At 37.2% G+C, this 20,806-nt stretch overlaps 1 protein-coding gene across 2 annotated transcripts; it reads left to right on the top strand.

Annotated features, from left to right (window-relative positions):
• The first annotated feature begins 677 nt into the window (after positions 1-677).
• On the top strand, positions 678-20,235 carry LOC105439758. 2 transcript variants are annotated; one of them, XM_030990437.1, is made up of 8 exons: positions 678-730; positions 2,688-2,759; positions 4,008-4,146; positions 5,113-5,198; positions 7,332-7,430; positions 9,130-9,228; positions 15,261-15,346; positions 19,963-20,235. In XM_030990437.1, exons 1-7 carry the CDS (start codon positions 707-709, stop codon positions 15,297-15,299), a joined length of 558 nt encoding a protein of 185 aa, XP_030846297.1. In that variant the 5' UTR covers positions 678-706; the 3' UTR covers positions 15,300-15,346; positions 19,963-20,235. The 2 variants fall into 2 exon arrangements, with proteins under 2 accessions (XP_030846297.1, XP_030846298.1); XM_030990438.1 differs by lacking the exon at positions 19,963-20,235 and having other exon boundaries at positions 15,261-16,735.
• The last annotated feature ends 571 nt before the right edge of the window (positions 20,236-20,806 follow it).

The raw sequence follows: 20,806 nt of genomic DNA, 5'->3' as shown, positions 1-20,806 counted from the left end.
GTTGATCTTGTAGATATGACAGTTTCAAGAAATGACCCCCAGCAGGAAACAGTTTTAATGTGATTTTGAGTGTAATATACCGGTAGTGCGATATTGACTTTGTAGTACATGCAATAGGTATACATGTACAATGTAGTTGGATCATTATAGGCCTGTTTTAGCAGTCCTGGAATTTTGCACATTGGTGCTTAACTCTTTCATGTTTTTACAGACGTGTCTCGGAAGCTCCATGTTTGCAGTTTTTATTGTGGTATTGATTTATGAAAAAAAAATATACTTTGATTCAGATTGATTCTTTGCTTGTTAATCGATCTGTCTTGGGAAAGCCAAAGGGAAATCTATAAAGTTATATTGACTTCAAAATCCATGTAAAGTGTTATAATAAGACAAACTGCAATTGGCCTGTAAAAATAGTGTAGTGGGGGCTAGAAAAAAGTAGAAGTAGACACTGGACAGGTCCAGGGAGAGTCACAAAAAGAGGAAAATCTATTATTATTATTGTTATTGTTTTGATATTGTCATTGTTCTTATTAGTTTTTATTATTATTATTATCATTATTGTTGTTATGATTAAGATTATTACAATTTTTTGTTTGTTTTGTTATTGATGATAATGACTTAGCTTAGAATTTCAAATTGCTGTAACTGTTTTTTTTTTCTTCTTCTTCACAGTTACATAATACATACCCGTACAAGAAAGCTGGCTATGGCTAACCTACCACAGGACGAGGTGAGTATAAAACATTAAAGTGACACATCCTATGCTGTACATGTAGCAACGTATTACATCTACATGTACACGTACATACATGCGTATAAATACATGTAGCTCTTTGTAGAGGTAAACTGAAATGGTAGAAAAGTGATGTAGAACTGGGTGATTTTTGTCACGGTCACCTCTTATCATGGTATGTCTAGTGAATGCAAAAGTTTCTGCTTTTACAGTTTTTATGACACATTTTTTGATATTGTTAGAGAATAAATTATGGGTTAAAGTATAATATTGATAATAATATTGATCATTTAGGAGTGCTAAAAACAAAATGTACCATAGTGCTAAATACAAAACTACATACCGGTAAAGTGAAAGAGGAACATGAAATACATACAAAATTATGTCACTGGGAGATGACAGCCTGAATTTGGAAATAATTGGTTAATATTTGTCAGATGCTGAGCGAAGTTTACGAGCTGGTGTATATATTTGGAGGGTGTCATTTAGATTCAGGTACCCTATGATTAAGAATTTTGAAGATATACATGTACAAGCAGACTTTAAACAGAATGCGTTGTTGTAGAGGTAACCACTGGAGTTCCTAGCTTAATAATCAAGGGAAAAGTACCATAGCTGCCAACCATTCCTTTTTGGAGGAAAGAATCCTATGTTTGGGCCTTCAAGCTACTGTTTTTAACCCCAGCTTCCTCTCATTTTTTGATATATTCTGTGTGAAAAGTATACAAAAAGACTATATTCCTAATTTTTTGCTGTGAAAGGTTGGCATGTATGAAGTACACGTACGAGTCTGAGATCCAAGGCCAAAGATAAATCTAACGGCTCAATTCTGGACAGTTTCAAGTTTCATGTATCTTTTGTAGACAAAACCGTATACAAACTATTACAATAATCTTTACTTACATGTACATACATAGAATCCTAGATAGACATATTTTTTTGGTTTAATAATCTACAGACTTAACAGGTAACGGGGAATTAACCTCAAACTACATGTTAATTTGAGTTTATTTCATTTCCATTTAAAACATTATATCTGAAAAATATAAATATTGAACATTTGACGGAAGGGAGGACGTAACTCTTCTTCCGAATCCTTCGTCTTTTGCGGCTCTGAGAATTTTCAGAACATTGCCATTGTGTTTGCGCATGGGGATGACCCCTATTGGGTACGTATGTTTCCCTGCTGTAAACTACATACACATTACACTCATGCTGCAGTGAGCTCAAGCACGCGCAATTTGTAACGATATTGCACACAAATGGGACATTCAATTACGATATAAATGACATGCCTTTTTTGCCTCAAGCTTGACTCTCCTCTTTTCTGTCGTATTTGTACTTCTGGTCAAGAAATTTCTCCACCTTCAGAGCTGCTACCCATAGCTTGAATATTTCATTGCGATTGTGTGGGTCTGGGAACCGATGAAACAATTTCCCCTTGGTTTTCGAGGAACAATTATTACAACAAAATACTGGGCAGTACACCATGTTTGACGTGTATTGCATATAAAGCGTGCGCGCTACATCAGTTCTCCGTGCGATACGTCACAACCCGTAAGTTTTGAAGGGAAATCTTAACAAAGTGGCAGCTTCACGACGTTGTAAATATGGCAAAGCAGGGTCTTTTTATTGTACTTGCAAGACGATATTATTTGGCCTACAGCTATGTTTTTTATATTAAATGAACTGTTGTTTTACTCTCTATATCATGATAATGCTTCATAGTTGAGAGATTAATTCTTCTTTAAGTTGTGCATGTAAGTAAGTAACTATATATTTTCAAATTCAGTGAATTCATATTTTTGGTCTCGCCCTAAATGAGTAGTGGGCATCTTCGATCAGTGAAAGTCACCATTATTTATTTTGCTTATTAAACCAGTATGCTTATACATTACATGTACCGTACATGTAGACTTATGTAAATATTCTTGTTAAAAATTTGATGTTTCAGAGGAATGACCTTCAGCGTGAAGAACGACGTTTACATGTAGCTAAGGCAAGGAGATATTACAGCCTCACTCCGGTATGATCTGGTTGGCTATGAAAACCTACAGCCTTTTCACACACAGCTAAAATTCATCGTATCTAGAGATGATTAGAATCACTCAACAGTTTTAAACATGTTTATAGACAAAATTTCCCAGTGTGAACATCGTTTATACGATGTTGGGATAGATACGAAGTCGCGATCCATACGCCCCTAAAAGCAGGCTGCAGATACGAAGTTCGTATCTAGAGAGCTTGACATTTTGTGTGTGAAAGGAAATTCGTGTTTAAACGTGTTTAAACTGGATGGAGCGTGCGCTTTGATTGACATGACATGACCTTCAATGCGCAATGGCACTACTGCGCATTTTACGAGCAGTAGTTAATCACGAAACTATTAACGATCGCAACGAAATTTCTGTGTGTGAAAGGCTCGTGATCAGTTTAAACACGTTCGAAACACGTTTATACTAGTCATGTTTATAGAATTTTAGCTGTGTGTGAAAAGGCTGAAAGTCTTACTAAAAGTTAATTTTGATGAAAATTGGAGGTTAATTGTCTGGAGATATCAAGAACCATGTTGGCTTTAGCTTTGAATGTGGTATCTCCCTGTACCAGGACAAGAAATGAGTAGACATGGGAATCTGCAGGCCAAAGGTCAAATTTCTTGGATCATTTAAAGGGATAGTTGATTTTTGTTGCAGAGGGCGTTACACAAATCATTTTTTTGTGAGATAACAAAAAACTGAGTGTCAAATTTGGAAGAACATACAATTTAAATAACAGAATCATCTTTGTTTGATCAAAATCGGTTCAGAGACAGCTGAAATATCCATAAATATAACGATTTCTAGTTTGTGGTGCCCCACAAATATTCAATAATTTGAACCAGCCATTGAAAAAACAAGATAGCATCTTATACGTTTTATTTCAGCCAATTTTGGTATGAACTTGCACTGGAATGCAGTACTTCGAAAAGAAATTAAATGTTTTTAAAGATCACATTTGTCAGCTTTTGTCAAAAATCCTCAAACGTCTCATTATTGTGACATCTGAAAAATTATTCCTGGTGTTCTCTCCAAAATAAATATGCATCATAAGGAAACAAACAGAGGAGCTTTTGGGGTAATAAAGGGAATATACATTTGAAAGCAAATGAGCATAGCAAGCACTCTTGGAAAGCCAACAAGGTAGATCAGTGAAGAACCTGTAGCCTTATACAAAATGCAAAGTGTTAACAGTGTTTTGACATATTTATCAATTTGATTTTTTTTCATGCTAACAGATGGAGCAAAAGAAATGCAATGCTTTGGTGAAAGACTACCTACATCCATCTGGAATTGGATCTGAAGTGTTTTTGCGAAATCTCATCTGCTTCTTTAATTTTGAAACACGTGATCCGCCTCCACGTCGTTACGAGCAAGGTGAGGAGGCTATTTGTCTTGTTTTTCATTTTACAGTTGACAATCATAATCAGCAACCACATGAAAGCCTTTCATATCAGCTCTGACAAATCCAAGAAGCAGAACAATAGTAAGAATGTTGATGTACTTCTTCGGTGTGATTGGTGGAGGGGGGTTGAGACGTACATGTAGATCGTAGATTGTCTTTCTTGTCCACATGTCAGCCCCTCTTTTTTATGTGTAAATATCAAGAACCATACTCAAGAAATGTATAAACCTCTTCAAAAAGAAGCAAACTGAAATCTATCCCTCCAAAAATAATAACCAATTGTCCAAAAAAGAAAAGAGAAGAGAAGGAAGGACAGGAAAGCAAAGGGGAAATTAAAAGTAAAAAGGGAAAGGGGAAAGGAAGAAAAATAAGCAACCTGCAACCCCCCCCCCCCTCCCTCCAACAAAAGACCCAAGTTTTTTGTTGTGGGGGGGGGGGACAGGGCTTCTTGTAATGAAAATCTAGATTTACACATTCAAGTTCTCTACATGCACGCACTGTACATTCATTAGTATGCTCTTTACTGGATTCTTTTCTCTTCCACAATGTGCACACTATTTTTATTGTAGCACAGGCTCTAACCTTCTTCCAGGTGGAATATTTATTTCACTGCTGTCAAGGAAATCATGCTCTAAGCCAGAACATGAATTCAGATCTTTAGGGTTGCAATTCGGTGACCGAATTGCACTATATGATGAATCATTATGCCTAGATGCCAGGGTAGCTAGTCCACAAACCAAAATTCAAACATTTAAATTTGCAACTTGGAAGGAGTATGAAATGATTGGCATAAAGTGCTGCAAAAGTCCCTTGCAGCCATGTTCTAGGGCCTACATGACTTGTGGGCTCCAGGATTCTTAGATGCTCTCTGATGCAATTTGAACTTATTTTCTAACCTGTCACTTGACCTATACCCCTCAATTCTCATTCTGTTTTAGAGAGTGCACTTCTTGTGATTGAAGTGTGCACGATCATGAAGGATCTCTTTCAACCATTTTGGAACAATTCTCAGAATAGCGACCAGGTACATGTACAGGATAGTTATAACAACGTTATCGTATCATTAGGGCAATTCCACGGTAACGGAAGGACACTCAGACAAGATTTTTGAACTTCAGGTTCATACTAAAAGAAATGTTTTATTAGTATGTATTAAACTATGGGGAACAAAATGTGTTTCAGTCAAGTGGAAAGCTTCATCAACTTCACAAAGTTTGGATAAACACTAATTAACTGGAAAAACCATGTCCATTTTTATGTCCTTCCGTTACCAAGATAATTAATATGCACATTCTTAAACTACTTAACTATAATGACAATTTTTTTTTGGGAGAATTTAAGGCACTTATATATGTATTATATCTGTACTGTTTCACATCTTATACTAATAAAACGGTTCTTTTAGTATGAACCTGAAGTTCAAAAATCTTGTCTGAGTGTCCTTCCGTTACCGTGGAATTGCCCATTAGGAACAACAAGAAGATTTTAATGTGATGTGTATGGCAATTCTTGAGCTCCCGTAATATAATTTCAGAAATATTGTACCGGTAATTTGTGCTTTAATGTCTAATATCTTAAATGAGTCTCCTGTACATACCTTATTTAATGAGAGCAAAAATTATTTTTCTGATGGTCAAAGAAAGATGAATTGTTTGTATTCTTAAAGTAAAATCAAAGGCTCATTATATTAGTTAAAAATGGACATAAGGTGCAATGAGAAACATGCCTCCGAAACGAAGTAGCCGGAGGCATTGTTTTCAGCTTGTGTTTTCAGCTTGTCTGTACGTTCCATTCTTGTGATCGCTTAATCTCAAGAACTGATTGATGGATTCCCGCTTACTTAACTTAATCATGTATGTATCTTGCAAAGCCAATGAACTGATTAGATTTTGAGGTCATGAGGTCAAAGGTCATGGGGCTCATTATGTATGAAAAAATAGCTTGTGATCGCATTATCATTGGAGCTAGCTGACGGATACTATCAAATTACTCAGGGAGATGTATGTGTGCAGAGCCAATAAACTGATTTGAATTCTAGGGTTATGAATTGGTCAAAGATTAAAGGGTCATCTGTAAAAATAGCTTGTAATCAAGATATTCTGAGAACCTGTAAATGGGTTACAATCACACTCGAATTTTAAAAATAGCTACTGTTTTGGTTTGAAAAATCGCTCTTTGGTGGAGGCAACATTTTCGACTGTGCGCAGCTATTTGAAGATCCATCTAGTCTTTATCATAATCATATCTAATCTTCTGTTCTGCTAGTGAATGCACTTGGAGAGAAATTAGCTTAAAGCAATTCTAAATCCATATTGTACAGTATGTTATAGATGGACCTTCCACATGTATTACAAACTAGTGGAATTTGCTTGATTATAATGCCGATTTTTATGATTGCATGCCATATTTAGAATATTAAGGCATTTGAAGAGCCATGCTTTTCAGGGAACGTTCTTCCACATGCACTTGCATAATACAATGATAACACTCACAATTTATATTTCACCTCTTCCCAGAACTCAACCTTCCCTTTAGATCAAATTTAACAATTACCGGTAACAAATTTGTCCTTAAATCCTTGAAAATATCTTTATGCAAAAAATATTGGCTGAAATACAGAAATAACTACATGTACATTTATATTGCACAAGTATCAATTATAGGGGATATTCAAGGGGCCTACAAAGTAGTTCATGTATAATATTACCCTTGCTTTCATTCATCTCTTAAAAAATCTTTTTTCTTAAAAATGATTCATCTTTCAGCAAAATATAATTTGCAAAAGGAAAATTCAACAAATTATCATTTGCAAAAGGAAACATGATTTCTGTAAAGACAAACAGTTTACAAGAAGACGGATGGTTGTTTAGAAGACGAATAGCTTGGAAATAGCTAAGTGAATGATTTGTGTAAAGACATAAGAAAACAGATGAAAGCCTTAAAAAGATGACTTGAAAACAAGACAAATTATATTTGCATGATTTTAAGATGGACGAATGACCACGTTTTGTTTCCCTTTTGGCTTGCCATATACTGCTGCAAATGGGAATGAGACTTTCTTTCCGTTATTAGCAGAAGTCAAGATTACATTTGCTGCTGGTTTATTTTGTCATCTTATCGAGAAGTACTCTTTTCCTTTGTCTTTTCTATTCCATAGTTTGACATTCTACAGAAAGAATTGCCTGATTTGCTTATTGCAGGAGGCAAAGGTTATAGGACAGTACCGGAATTTCAACGCGAGCTTCATTCCATTCTGGTAAGACTTATATCATATACATGTGATAGATTACAGGGTCTTTAGGAAAGAAAGGGGTCTAAATATGCTTTTTGTAAGGACCTGTTAACTTACTGAGCTATATCTATATGCAGTGATATTGACCAAGTTTGCTGATCCATGAATTTGAGGGCTTTCATCGAAAGGGTGCGGTGCGGTGTGGCGCGGTGTGGTGAGTTCAATGCACCCATTCGATAAAAGGCCCCCCGCTTTTCTCGAAAGGGTGCGTTGAGAACGGAGGACCATCTTAGCACACCCTTTCGAGAAAAGAGGGGGGTCTTTTCTCGAAAGGGTGCGTCGACTACTCTTTCACATCAGTCGTTTAAAATGTTTAAGGAATAGAAATAATCAAAAGTAAAACTACTTTTTGCATAGTCTTGCAGATCAGGCATTTATAAGAATTAAATCAGTAAATAAAAGGAAACACAATGAAATAATTAACTTAGATATTAAAAAATGTCAAATAAAGGTGTTTAGCTAGTCTTGCATATCAGTCATTTATTTATTGAAATAAAAAACAATATCCATTTCTTTTACTTAATCAGACACACGTTTATGTATTTGTTAAGTCTTGCTGAAAAAATGTAGGGGGGCACATGCTTTTTAATATTAAAAAAAAAAAAAATTGCCAACACAAATTGAAATTATCTTTAATTGTCTATACCATCTGAAAAATGTATTCACCGGCATATATGCCATCTATAATGGTTTTATCACATCCACACAAATTTTAATTTAAGGAAAGTCACATTCTTTCACATAACATGCCCTTCTTTAGTTCAAAATAAATGTGTCACCTTCATAATCAGTTATTATCCAATTAAGACAGCAACAAGACATACCCAATCAACATTCACTCACACAACTTTCACCCTGTTCAACTTTTCTTAAACTTCGTTATTGATGCTAATTAAAAAGACAAAATATAATAACAAAGTTTGATATAAAAGTCAACATATTTATTACTTTTCAATAAACATTACACTAGCAAACAATAATAGTAGTAACAATGAAGGTATTATGTTGAATTCAACAGAGATGGTTCCTTGCATGGGTCTGTGGCACTCTGTGCTGATCCTATAAAAGCTCCCCCCCCCCCCCTCCCGCTCTCTGCCTCTCAGGCGCGGATCCAATAAGAGGGGTCGAGCAGGCCTTGTCCCCCACCCCCCGCAAAAAAAGAGAGAGAGAAGGAAAAGAAGGGAAAGGGAAAAGGAGAGAAAGGGAAAGAAAGAAGAAAAGAAAAGGGGGAAGAAGGAGACCAGGGGCGAAAGGTTCTTGCGTCGCAGGCTGTTGCCTCCCCGCCTGCCCCCCCCCCCCCCCTCCCCCATAAAAAAATAAGAGAGAAGGAAGGAAAGGGAAAGAAAATAGAAGAAGAAGAAAAGAAGGGGATATCAGTTGCAATTTTCCCGCCAACAAGTTGTGGGTCGGGGGGGGGGGGGGCAAATGGCCCTTGCCTCCCCTACCCCCAGCAAACCTAAAAGAGAGAGAGAATTATATTTGCATGATTTTAAGATGGACGAATGACCACGTTTTGTTTCCCTTTTGGCTTGCCATATACTGCTGCAAATGGGAATGAGACTTTCTTTCCGTTATTAGCAGAAGTCAAGATTACATTTGCTGCTGGTTTATTTTGTCATCTTATCGAGAAGTACTCTTTTCCTTTGTCTTTTCTATTCCATAGTTCTACATTCTACAGATAGAATTGCTTGGTTTGCGTATTGCAGGAGGCGAAGGTTTTATGACAGGACCGGAATTTCAACGCGAGCTTCAGTCCATTCTGGTAAGACTTATATCATATACATGTGATAGATTACAGGGTCTTTAGGAAAGAAAGGGGTCTAAATATGCTTTTTGTAAGGACCTGTTAACTTACTGAGCTATATCTATATGCAGTGATATTGACCAAGTTTGCTGATCCATGAATTTGAGGGCTTTCATCGAAAGGGTGCGGTGTGGCGCGGTGTGGTGAGTTCAACGCACCCATTCGATAAAAGGCCCCCCGCTTTTCTCGAAAGGGTGCGTTGAGAACGGAGGACCATCTTAGCACACCCTTTTGAGAAAAGAGGGGGGTCTTTTCTCGAAAGGGTGCGTCGACTACTCTTTCACATCAGTCGTTTAAAATGTTTAAGGAATAGAAATAATCAAAAGTAAAACTACTTTTTGCATAGTCTTGCAGATCAGGCATTTATAAGAATTAAATCAGTAAATAAAAGGAAACACAATGAAATAATTAACTTAGATATTAAAAAATGTCAAATAAAGGTGTTTAGCTAGTCTTGCATATCAGTCATTTATTTATTGAAATAAAAAACAATATCCATTTCTTTTACTTAATCAGACACACGTTTATGTATTTGTTAAGTCTTGCTGAAAAAATGTAGGGGGGCACATGCTTTTTAATATTAAAAAAAAAAAAAAATTGCCAACACAAATTGAAATTATTTTTAATTGTCTATACCATCTGAAAAATGTATTCACCGGCATATATGCCATCTATAATGGTTTTATCACATCCACACAAATTTTAATTTAAGGAAAGTCACATTCTTTCACATAACATGCCCTTCTTTAGTTCAAAATAAATGTGTCACCTTCATAATCGGTTATTATCCAATTAAGACAGCAACAAGACATACCCAATCAACATTCACTCACACAACTTTCACCCTGTTCAACTTTTCTTAAACTTCGTTATTGATGCTAATTAAAAAGACAAAATATAATAACAAAGTTTGATATAAAAGTCAACATATTTATTACTTTTCAATAAACATTACACTAGCAAACAATAATAGTAGTAACAATGAAGGTATTATGTTGAATTCAACAGAGATGGTTCCTTGCATGGGTCTGTGGCACTCTGTGCTGATCCTATAAAAGCTCCCCCCCCCCCCCCCTCTCTCTCTGCCTCTCAGGCGCGGATCCAATAAGGGGGTCGAGCAGGCCTTGTCCCCCACCCCCCGCAAAAAAAGAGAGAGAGAAGGAAAAGAAGGGAAAGGGAAAAGGAGAGAAAGGGAAAGAAAGAAGAAAAGAAAAGGGGAAGGAGACCAGGGGCGAAAGGTTCTTGCGTCGCAGGCTGTTGCCTCCCCGCCTCCCCCCCCCCCCCCCCCATAAAAAAATAAGAGAGAAGGAAGGAAAGGAAAAGAAAAAAGTAAAAGAGCAGATAAAGGGAAAGAAAATAGAAGAAGAAGAAAAGAAGGGGGATATCAGTCGCAATTTTCCCGCCAACAAGTTGTGGGTCGGGGGGGGGGGGCAAATGGCCCTTGCCTCCCCTACCCCCAGCAAACCTAAAAGAGAGAGAAGGAAGGGAAGGGAAAGAGGAGACAAAGGGAAAAAAAAACAAGAGAAAGAAGAAAGGAGGTGATCAGTCGCGATTTTTCCCGCAAACAAAGTGTAGATCGGGAGAGGGGGGGGGGGGGTTAGGCACTGGCGTACTGATATGGGAGGGGGGGGGGACTTGGTATAAATAACATTAGAACGTGGTTCTCTTTATTTCTATAACGGTGATTTACAAATAATGCTGAAATGACATAATTTCTGAGATTTTTCCTCACTTTTTGGTAAATTATACTCTCTTTTTTGGTGGAAAATGGCAAATTCCTAAATTTGCAGTCAGGCAAGAAATATGCTTTTTTGAGTTGCCTACATGTCATGGCCCGCAAAATGGCGGGGATCGAAAGCCTCGAGCTTCCTCCCCCTCCCCCCAGATTTTTTTGTTGTCAGTTGAAAAGGTATATTAAAGAGAAATAGAAAGAAAGAATAGTTAACTGCCAGTGTCACAAAATAATGAGGTATCAAAATATGCTCATCTGACGGTAATTTAAAGCCTAAAACCCCTGAGCACCAGGTGAGGGGGGGGGGGGGGGCAACTGAATTAAGACAAGAATTAAGAGTCGAGAACGGTACAATGATCGTCTTCTTTCTCTAATAATTGATTGAAACGTAAAAGCTTTCGCGCGGGAGGGGTGGAAAACTGAATTCAGACAAGAATTAGCAGTCGAGAACGGCACAATGATTACTTCTTTCTCTATTAATTTAATTAAATGTCAAAGCTTCAGGGGGGGGGGCAAATTTGTAATTATGCGAGCCAAATATTGGTACGTAATGGTGACCAGCAGTGACGTAATGGGGGGAGGGGTCGGTGCAGGTGCAGGGAGGGGCGAGTTTTTCCCTCCCTTCTCTGCAAGCGGAAGCTTTGACGTTTCATTAAAATCTTAGAGAAAAAAGACTATTTGTTGTACCGTTCTCGACTCTTAATCCCTGTCTGTACTCATTCCAACCCCCCCCCCCTCCCCATCCTGCGCAAAGCGCAGAAGCTTTGACATTGCATTAAATTATTAGAGAAATGAGACGATTCGTTGTAACGTTCTCGTCTCTTAATCCCTGTCTAAATTCAGTTCTCGTCTGAATTCAGTTCCCCCCTCACGCGTGAAGCGCGAAAGCTTTTACATTTCATTAAATTATTAGAGAAAGAAGACGATCATTGTACCGTTCTTGACTGTTAATTCTTGTCGGAACTCAGTTCCCCCCCCCCCTCCCTCCTGCACGGTTGTACCGTTCTCGACACTGAACCATTGATTAAATTCATTCCCCCCCCCCCCCACTCCCGCGCGAAAGCTTTGACGTTTCATAGAATTATTAGAGAAAGAAGACAATTCGAGGTACCGTTCTAGTCTCTTAATCCTAGTTTGAATTCAGTTGCCCCCCCCCCCCTCCCTCCCGCGCGAAGTGCGGAAGCTTTGAGGTTTCATTAAATTATTATAGAGAAAGAAGACGATTCGTAATACTTGTCTGAATTTCAAAAATGTTCTTTATCTGCTCCTTTTTTCTCCTCTCTTTTTTGTTTTTTGGCCGGCGTTCTGGGGGAACCGCCCCCACCGAGGGGTTTTAGGCATTTGATTACGGTCAGATGAACATACTTTTATACTTTAGTTATTTTGTGACAATGGCAAGACAGTAATTGGCGTGAGGTCCAGCGGGCGGAGGCCCCAGATGAAGCTCAGGGGTTTTAGGCATTAAATTAATGTCAGATTAGCATCCAGGGGTCCGCCTTAGGGCCCTAGGCGGGGTCCAGGGGGCAGAGCCCCGGAAGCTGAGGGGTTTTAGGCATTTAATCAGGGTCAGATGAGCAGTTTGATACCTCATTATTTTGTGACACTGGCAGTTAACTATTCTTTCTTTCTTGCTCTCTCAGTCTTCCTATTTCTCTTTAATATACTTTTTCAAAATAAGTTAGGGGGGGGGAGCTCGAGGCTTCCGATCCCCGCCGTTTTGCGGGCCCTGACATGTAGGCAACTCAAAAAAGCTTATTTCTTGCCTGACTGCAAATTTTCCAAAAAACGCATGAAGTATAATTTACTAAAAAGTGAGGAAAAATCTCGGAAATTATTTCAGCATTATTTGTAAATCACCGTTATGGAATTAAACATAAACCACGTTTGAATGTTATTTCCCCCAAGTCCCCCTTCCCCTATCAGTACGCCAGTGCCCCCCCCCCCCCCCCCCCCCCGATCTACACTTTGTTTGCGAGAAAAATTGCAAATGATCTCCCCTACCTTTCTTCTTTCTCTTTTTTTTTTATCTTCTTTCCCTTTTTCTCCTCTTTCCCTTCCCTTCCTTCTCTCTCTCTTTTAGGTTTGCAGGGGGTAGGGGAGGCAAGCGCCTTTCGGCCCCCACACCAATCCACGGTTGTTATGGGATTTACCCAACTGATCACCCCTTCTTTTTACCCTTTTCTTTTCTTCTTTCTCTTTTTTGTTCCTTTTTCGCTCTCCTCTTTCCTTTTCCCTTCCTTCTGTCTTTTTTTTAGCGGGGGCAGAGGGGGGGGAGGGGAGGCAAGGGCCATTTGCCCCCCTCCCGATTCCGATCTTCTTGGCGGGAAAATTGCAACTGATATCCCCCTTCTTTTCTTTTCTTCGTCCTCTTTTCCTTGTTTCTTTTCCTTTCCTTCCTTCTTTCTTATTTTTTTATGGGGGGGGGGGGTGATTGAAGTGTGCACGATCATGGAGGATCTCTTTCAACCATTTTGGAACAATTCTCAGAATAGCGACCAGGTACATGTACAGGATAGTTATAACAACGTTATCGTATCATTAGGAACAACAAGAAGATTTTAATGTGATGTGTATGGCAATTCTTGAGCTCCCGTAATATAATTTCAGAAATATTGTACCGGTAATTTGTGCTTTAATATCTAATATCTTAAATGAGTCTCCTGTACATACCTTATTTAATGGGAGCAAAAATTATTTTTCTGATGGTCAAAGAAAGATGAATTGTTTGTGTTCTTAAAGTAAAATCAAAGGCTCATTATCTTAGTTAAAAATGGACATAAGGTGCAATGAGAAACATGCCTCCGAAACGAAGTAGCCGGAGGCATTGTTTTCAGCTTGTGTTTTCAGCTTTGTCTGTACGTCCCATTCTTGTGATCGCTTAATCTCAAGAACTGATTGATGGATTCCTGCTTACTTAACTTAATCATGTATGTATCTTGCAGAGCCAATGAACTGATTAGATTTTGAGGTCATGAGGTCAAAGGTCATGGGGCTCATTATGTATGAAAAAATAGCTTGTGATCGCATTATCATTGGAGCTAGCTGACGGATACTATCAAATTACTCAGGAGATGTATGTATGCAGAGCCAATAAACTGATTTGAATTCTAGGGTTATGAATTGGTCAAAGATTAAAAGGTCAACTGTAAAATAGCTTGTAATCAAGATATTCTGAGAACCTGTTAATGGGTTACAATCACACTCAAATTTAAAGAATAGCTACTGTTTTGGTTTGAAAAATCGCTCTTTGGTGGAGGCATCATTTTCGACAGTGCGCAGCTAGTCGAAGATCCATCTAGTCTTTATCATAATCATATCTAATCTTTGTTCTGCTAGTGAATGCACTTGGAGAGAAATTAGCTTAAAGCAGTTCTAAATCCATATTGTACAGTACGTTATAGATGGACCTTCCACATGTATTACAAACTAGTGGAATTTGCTTGATTATAATGCCGATTTTTATGATTGCATGCCATATTTAGAATATTAAGGCATTTGAAGAGCCATGCTTTTCAGGGAACGTTCTTCCACATGCACTTGCATAATACAATGATAACACTCACAATTTATATTTCACCTCTTCCCAGAACTCAACCTTCCCTTTAGATCAAATTTAACAATTACTGGTAACAAATTTGTCCTTAAATCCTTGAAAATATCTTTATGCAAAAAATATTGGCTGAAATACAGAAATAACTACATGTACATTTATATTGCACAAGTATCAATTATAGGGGATGCTCAAGGGGCCTACAAAGTAGTTCATGTTTAATATTTACCCTTGCTTTCATTCATCTTTTAAAAAATCATTTTTCTTAAAAATGATTCATCTTTCAGCAAATATAATTTGCAAAAGGAAAATAATTCATCTTTCAACAAATTATCATTTGCAAAAGGAAACATGATTTCTGTAAAGACAAACAGTTTACAAGAAGACGGATGGTTGTTTAGAAGACGAATAGTTTGGAAATAGCTAGATGAATGATTTGTGAAAAGACATAAGAAAACAGATGAAAGCCTTAAAAAGAGACATGACTTCAAAACAAGACAAATTATATTTGCATGATTTTAAGATGGACGAATGACCACGTTTTGTTTCCCTTTTGGCTTGCCATACTGCTGCAAATGGGAATGAGACTTTCTTTCCGTTATTAGCAGAAGTCTAGATTACATTTGCTGCTGGTTTATTTTGTCATCTTATCAAGAAGTACTCTTTTCCTTTGTCTTTTCTATTCCATTGTTCTACATTGTTCTACAGGAAGCATTGATTGATTTGCTTGAAGCAGGACGCAGGTAATTGTACAGTACCGGAATTTCGACGCATGCTTAAGCGAATCCATTCTGGTAAGACTTATATCATATACATGTGATAGATTACAGGGTCTTTAGGAAAGAAAGGGGTCTAAATATGCTTTTTGTAAGGACCTGTTGTTAACTTACTGAGCTATATCTATATGCAGTGATATTGACCAAGTTTGCTGATCCATGAATTTGAGATGGTAGGATTATGAAAGAGAGGTTCGAATCATATAGATCGCATCGTCCTGAAAATGACACTCGTTTTCAACGCTTTTCAAATCATCCATCGGAAGTTCTGACATCAGAAAAATATTTCTAATGTGAATGTTATATTATAATCTTGTATCAGATAAATTTTTATGTAATTCCTATGATGCTTAATATGAAAATTTTGGCCCGGAATTGTGCTCTTGTCACTGCCGAGTCGATCATAATTGTGTTGGGATTATTGCCGTACGTGGGTGGATACAAATGTGCATTGCCCCACATGTTATAATTCATGTAGTGAGATGAAGAAATATGCGACGGTGAAAAAAGAAATGTTTTTCTAGAAAAAATTGGATGACTATCACATCAAGTTCGAAGTCAGGTTTTCAGTTCGATTGAAAGATTACAATACAAACTTGGTACATATTGCCTGAAACTCCTCAATTAAATCCCAGTATTAGAGTTCTATTCACAAGCACTGCAAAATATTCCCTTTTTTAATAGTTACACACTACCTTTTGTTTGAATGCCAATAGCCCGCTACTCAGCAAAAGCATAAAAATACATAGTAACTTACATGTAGCACCCAAGCCATGGTCTTGTGGGATTCCTCAAAATCATGATATTTGAAATGGATGTAGATATCATTTGTTACTTGTTACTTTTCTTACTTGCTATGATGTTGCATACATAATTTTAGCAATTTACTGAAAAAGCTGTTGTATGTATCTTGATCAAACTTTGAGAAAGTTTTCTATACCCCCCCCCCCCCCCCCCCATTCTTCAACATTCCATTAACAGAACTGGTGATTATTGATGTTTTGTTTGAAGTAACTGTATATGAAATGTTTTCCATTGGCTTCAAGCAAAATTATTACAATGATTGCAGTTTCATGAGGCAAAGTAGTGAAAACAGTCTTCTTCCAATGGTATGAGAAACATTTGCATCCCACACTTGAGGGATTCAATCTACCCACTGCACTTTGAGGATTAACAGATATGCAAGACCATATACCGGTACATGTTTGTGGCATCAACAATGTTGTGATCTTAATTCTCAATTTTTTCGAAGTGTTGGTCAAATTATTTAAACTAAGGTACTTGTAGTACAAAATGTCCATTACGCAGGCTGAATTAGAACCATCAATATTTATTATAACAGTACTATAGGTACTGTTGTTATATTAAAGGTCACTGGACCTACATTTCTTTTCAATCAGGAATTACTTTACAACAACAAAACTAGATTCTGTATGAAGCTGTCTCTTTCATAATTTTAATGTACATGTACTTTGATAAAAGCAGTAAAAGTGAAAATTCTGTTAATATTGTTATAGGGTCATTCCATGTCAAATCACCCAATGGTTTTAACCCGACCATTTTTGATTTTGATGAAACTTAGTGTACTTGTTGAGTGTGATCTCACAGCACCAAATCCAAAATTTTAGGTCAATCGGGTGAGGGGTTTGGGAGATATGGCCCACCAAATTTTGAGATTTTTTCAAAAATGGGGGTGGCGGGCCTACCTTTGAACCCTTGTATCTCGGGACCTAATGGGTCAATCTTCACAAAATTTGTATTGTTGGAAAGGGTATTCAATAAGGATTCTAATTCTGCCGCCATTTTGAAGATTCGTACATGTTGGGGTACTTTGACCTCTTGACCTCAGATTTGACCTTGAAATTGACCTTGTGGATCACGTAACTTTGACAACATTTTTCATGAAATGTAATCTCTGACATGTTCACTAAAACATGTAAAAGTTTCAGAGATATAATATTTTTTTTTTAGGAGCAATAAGGATTGAAAGTATTCATGCTCACAGATATTCACAATAAACCCTATTATAATGTATACAATACATGCAATATGCACAGTACAACATACATCTTCCACATGCTTTTTTGTTTTAGTCACATCCATCCTAAATGTCAGTAGTACTTGAATAGAAATAAATGACAAGTTCATATAGGCCTAAAGGGTTAACAGGATGTATGGCTTTAGGCCTCTGAGTCGGTTCTAGGATAATTACCCCCCTGGAAAATTAACCCTCAGGAAATTCTCCCCCCCCCCCCCTGAGGACAATTACCCCCCAAGGACTATCACATCCAGAGGATTATTACCCCCCAGAAAATTACCTCCTAGGACAATCTGTCCCCCCCCCCCCCCCCCCCCCGGGAAAATTACCCCTCAAGAATAATATACCCCAAAAAATAAATCTGCTTTGATTAAAACCACCTTATTATCAGGTTGGACTTCCACTTTAACGAATAGGGGGGGGGGGTAATTGACCTCTGGGGTAATTGTCCTTAGAGGGTAGTTTTCCGGGGGTGAATTTTCCAGGGGGTAATTATCCTAGAACCGACTCAGAGGTCTAAAGCCATACATCCTGTTAACCCTTTAGGCCTATATGAACTTGTCATTTTATTTCTATTCAAGTACTGCTGACATTTAGGATGGATGTGACTAAAACAAAAAAACATGTGGAAGATGTATGTTGTACTGTGAATATCTGTGAGCATGGATACTTTCAATCCTTATTACTCCAAAACAAAAAATATTATATCTCTGAAACTTTAATATGTTTTAGTGAACATGTCAGAGATTACATTTCATGAAAAATGTTGTCAAAGTTACGTGATCCACAAGGTCAATTTCAAGGTCAAATCTGAGGTCAAGAGGTCAAAGTACCCCAACATGTACAAATCTTCAAAATGGCGGCAGATTTGGAATCCTTATTGAATACCCTTTAAAACAATACAAATTTTGTGAAGATTGACCCATTAGGTCCCGAGATACAAGGGTTCAAAGGTAGGCCCGCCACCCCCATTTTTGAAAAAATCTCAAAATTTGGTGGGCCGTATCTCCCAAACCCCTCACCCGATTGACCTAAAATTTTGGATTTGGTGCTGTGAGATCACACTCAACAAGTATACTAAGTTTCATCAAAATCAAAAATGGTCGGGTTAAGATTTTCAGATTTTTCGGGTGATTTGACATGGAATGACCCTATAGTGTTCTCTATATTCTGTCAGGTCATAAGCCTCATTTCATATGATTTGGTAAAGTTTCTGGACATGTTTGCCTGATATAACAAAAAACAGTTTGCCAATGATATCTCAGATAACCAACACTATTTAGATTGAAGTTTTAAAAGTCTAATAAACTTGAGACATGTGCATTAATGTAATATTAAATAACTGTGATGTCCTATTATGCTTGTAAAAAGTACTGAAACAGCATTAATTTTTTCAGTGTTCAGCTATATCTTTAACAGTTGATTTGATATTCTATATGTAAAAGAACACATCCAGAACCTAAATGACCCAATGTGGCAAACTTCACTCAATGCTGTTGTTTTAAGAATATTTCCTTTGTTGTATTTTATGTTTCATTTCAAGTTATCGTAGAGGATGATATAGATGTATTTTCACAAATCCATTTTTATACATGTACATGTACTGTCAAAAAGAGGACTAGAATGTGAACAATAAATGCATAAACATAAAACAAACATACTGTCCCATTTCATCCTTAATAGAATTAATTCATGCAAATTAGTATTTCTGCAAGAATGAGTATGATAGGAAGGGATATATTGTTATGAATGCTTACTAAGAGAACTTACATAAGACAGGTCTGTTACAGGAAGCCGTCGTTAATTCTTGTACGTAGACATCTCGTTCAAATGAAAGCAAGTTGGTATTTTTATCAAGGGTACGAATAAGATATCCAGAACTTTCTTGCAACAGGCCTCAAGACTCGAGAAATGATCACATAATATTCCTTAAAGGGATCGTTTAACAATGTTAAATCTGAGATACAAGGCCCTACGTGTTATCAGTGTCTGTGATATGGTGTAATATTGAAGCCCTAAAAAAATTGCGCTTCAAAATGATCAAGAAGTTCCTCAAAAAAGTAAAAAAATCTTTGAGTGACCGGTTTTAACAAACTCGTTTTCCCCAATAGACTGTAGTGTTATGAAAACCGTCAGGCGAACGGTTTTCAAAATTTGTAATTCCAATCATAAATATCTTGATAATCAGACAGGCGATCGGCTTGTAAAAGTCATGGGGTTCCTGACTGACCTAAAGGTTTATAATTATCATTGCATCATGAGCTAAATCCAGAATTTTATTTCAGAATCTGAGACAAAGTTACCAGATCCCTTTAAGGGAGTATAAGCCAGTTTAAAATTATCACAAATTACCCCAGATTTCTACAGAATTTCTCAACAGTGCATTTTAGAAAAATTCTTACAGTGATGGAGGCACTTAATAAATAGCTTACGGTATATTGCAACGCTGGTGCAGAGATGAAAAATGATTCCATGACCTCATGAACATGTATCCAGTACTCTTGAGTATCCAGTCTCAATAGATTTTGTCAGTTTTGTACAAATGATTGCTATCTGCTGTTGTGCTGATTGTAACTTAAAACCGACATATTTTCAGGTATGTTTCCAGCTCTCCACGCTATGGCAGACTAAGGCCATGCAGACTCTTTGCTACTTCAAGTTCCGATCCTGACACTCTTGGGGTGACCACATCTTTTCCACACAGGCCCATCTCTCTGGAACAATCTTCCTCTTCTCCTTCGCCAAGCTTCCTCCGCTAGTTCTTTCAAACAATTACCCAAAACATATCTGTTCACGGTGGTCTTTGTAGATACATGTTTCAATGAGAAACCAGTTTCAAGGGGGGGATGTGGTCTTTGTAGACAGGTGGTCACTAAATCAGGTTTGACTGTAACTTCCATGTTTCAGTTTCAGTTTCAGTTTCAGTTTCAGTTTATTTTCATATTTTATATGTTGTATAATACATCATCACATTTGGCATGTTACATTTTTTGTACTCATTTTAGGATTCGTTTATACAAACAAAAAAAGAATGATTTAAGACTTAATAAAGGAAGAAATATGATGGAGCCTAAAGAGCAAGCAATGCTTGTAGGTCATAGGCTCCAGAAGTTATAACAATGATATAGTCTTGTGTATATTAAATAACGTAATTGAATTAAATTGAAACTTATTATGAAGAAAAAATAAACAATATAAGCGATGGTCTTCTGGGAAACTAGGCCTCAAAATCATAATATTTAAAATGATGTAGATTTCATTTGTTTTCTTACTTGCTATCATTTTGCATACAGGATTTTAGCAATTTACCAAAATAGCTGTTGTGGCTTCAAGCAAAATGATTACAATAATTATTGAAATTTCTTGAGACAAAACTTCCAAGGGTATGAGATACACTTGTATCCCACACTCAAAGGATTCAATCTACCCACTGCACTTTG

This window comes from Strongylocentrotus purpuratus, unplaced genomic scaffold (genome assembly GCF_000002235.5).
Source record: "Strongylocentrotus purpuratus isolate Spur 01 unplaced genomic scaffold, Spur_5.0 spur5_scaffold_19, whole genome shotgun sequence".
In the NCBI taxonomy this organism is placed as follows: Eukaryota; Metazoa; Echinodermata; class Echinoidea; order Camarodonta; family Strongylocentrotidae; genus Strongylocentrotus; species Strongylocentrotus purpuratus.
Note: the sequence above shows the minus strand (reverse complement) of the source record. Positions and strands in the feature narration are given on the sequence as shown.

What these genes read in the sequence shown, in the direction of transcription:
- LOC105439758 (XM_030990437.1), top strand. Translation starts at nt 707, where the DNA reads ATGGCTAACCTACCACAGGACGAG. An exon ending in TCCACGTCGTTACGAGCAAG is followed by an intron (nt 4,147 to 5,112) that starts GTGAGGAGGCTA and finishes ATTCTGTTTTAG; the next exon opens with AGAGTGCACTTCTTGTGATT. An exon ending in GCGAGCTTCATTCCATTCTG is followed by an intron (nt 7,431 to 9,129) that starts GTAAGACTTATA and finishes TCTATTCCATAG; the next exon opens with TTCTACATTCTACAGATAGA.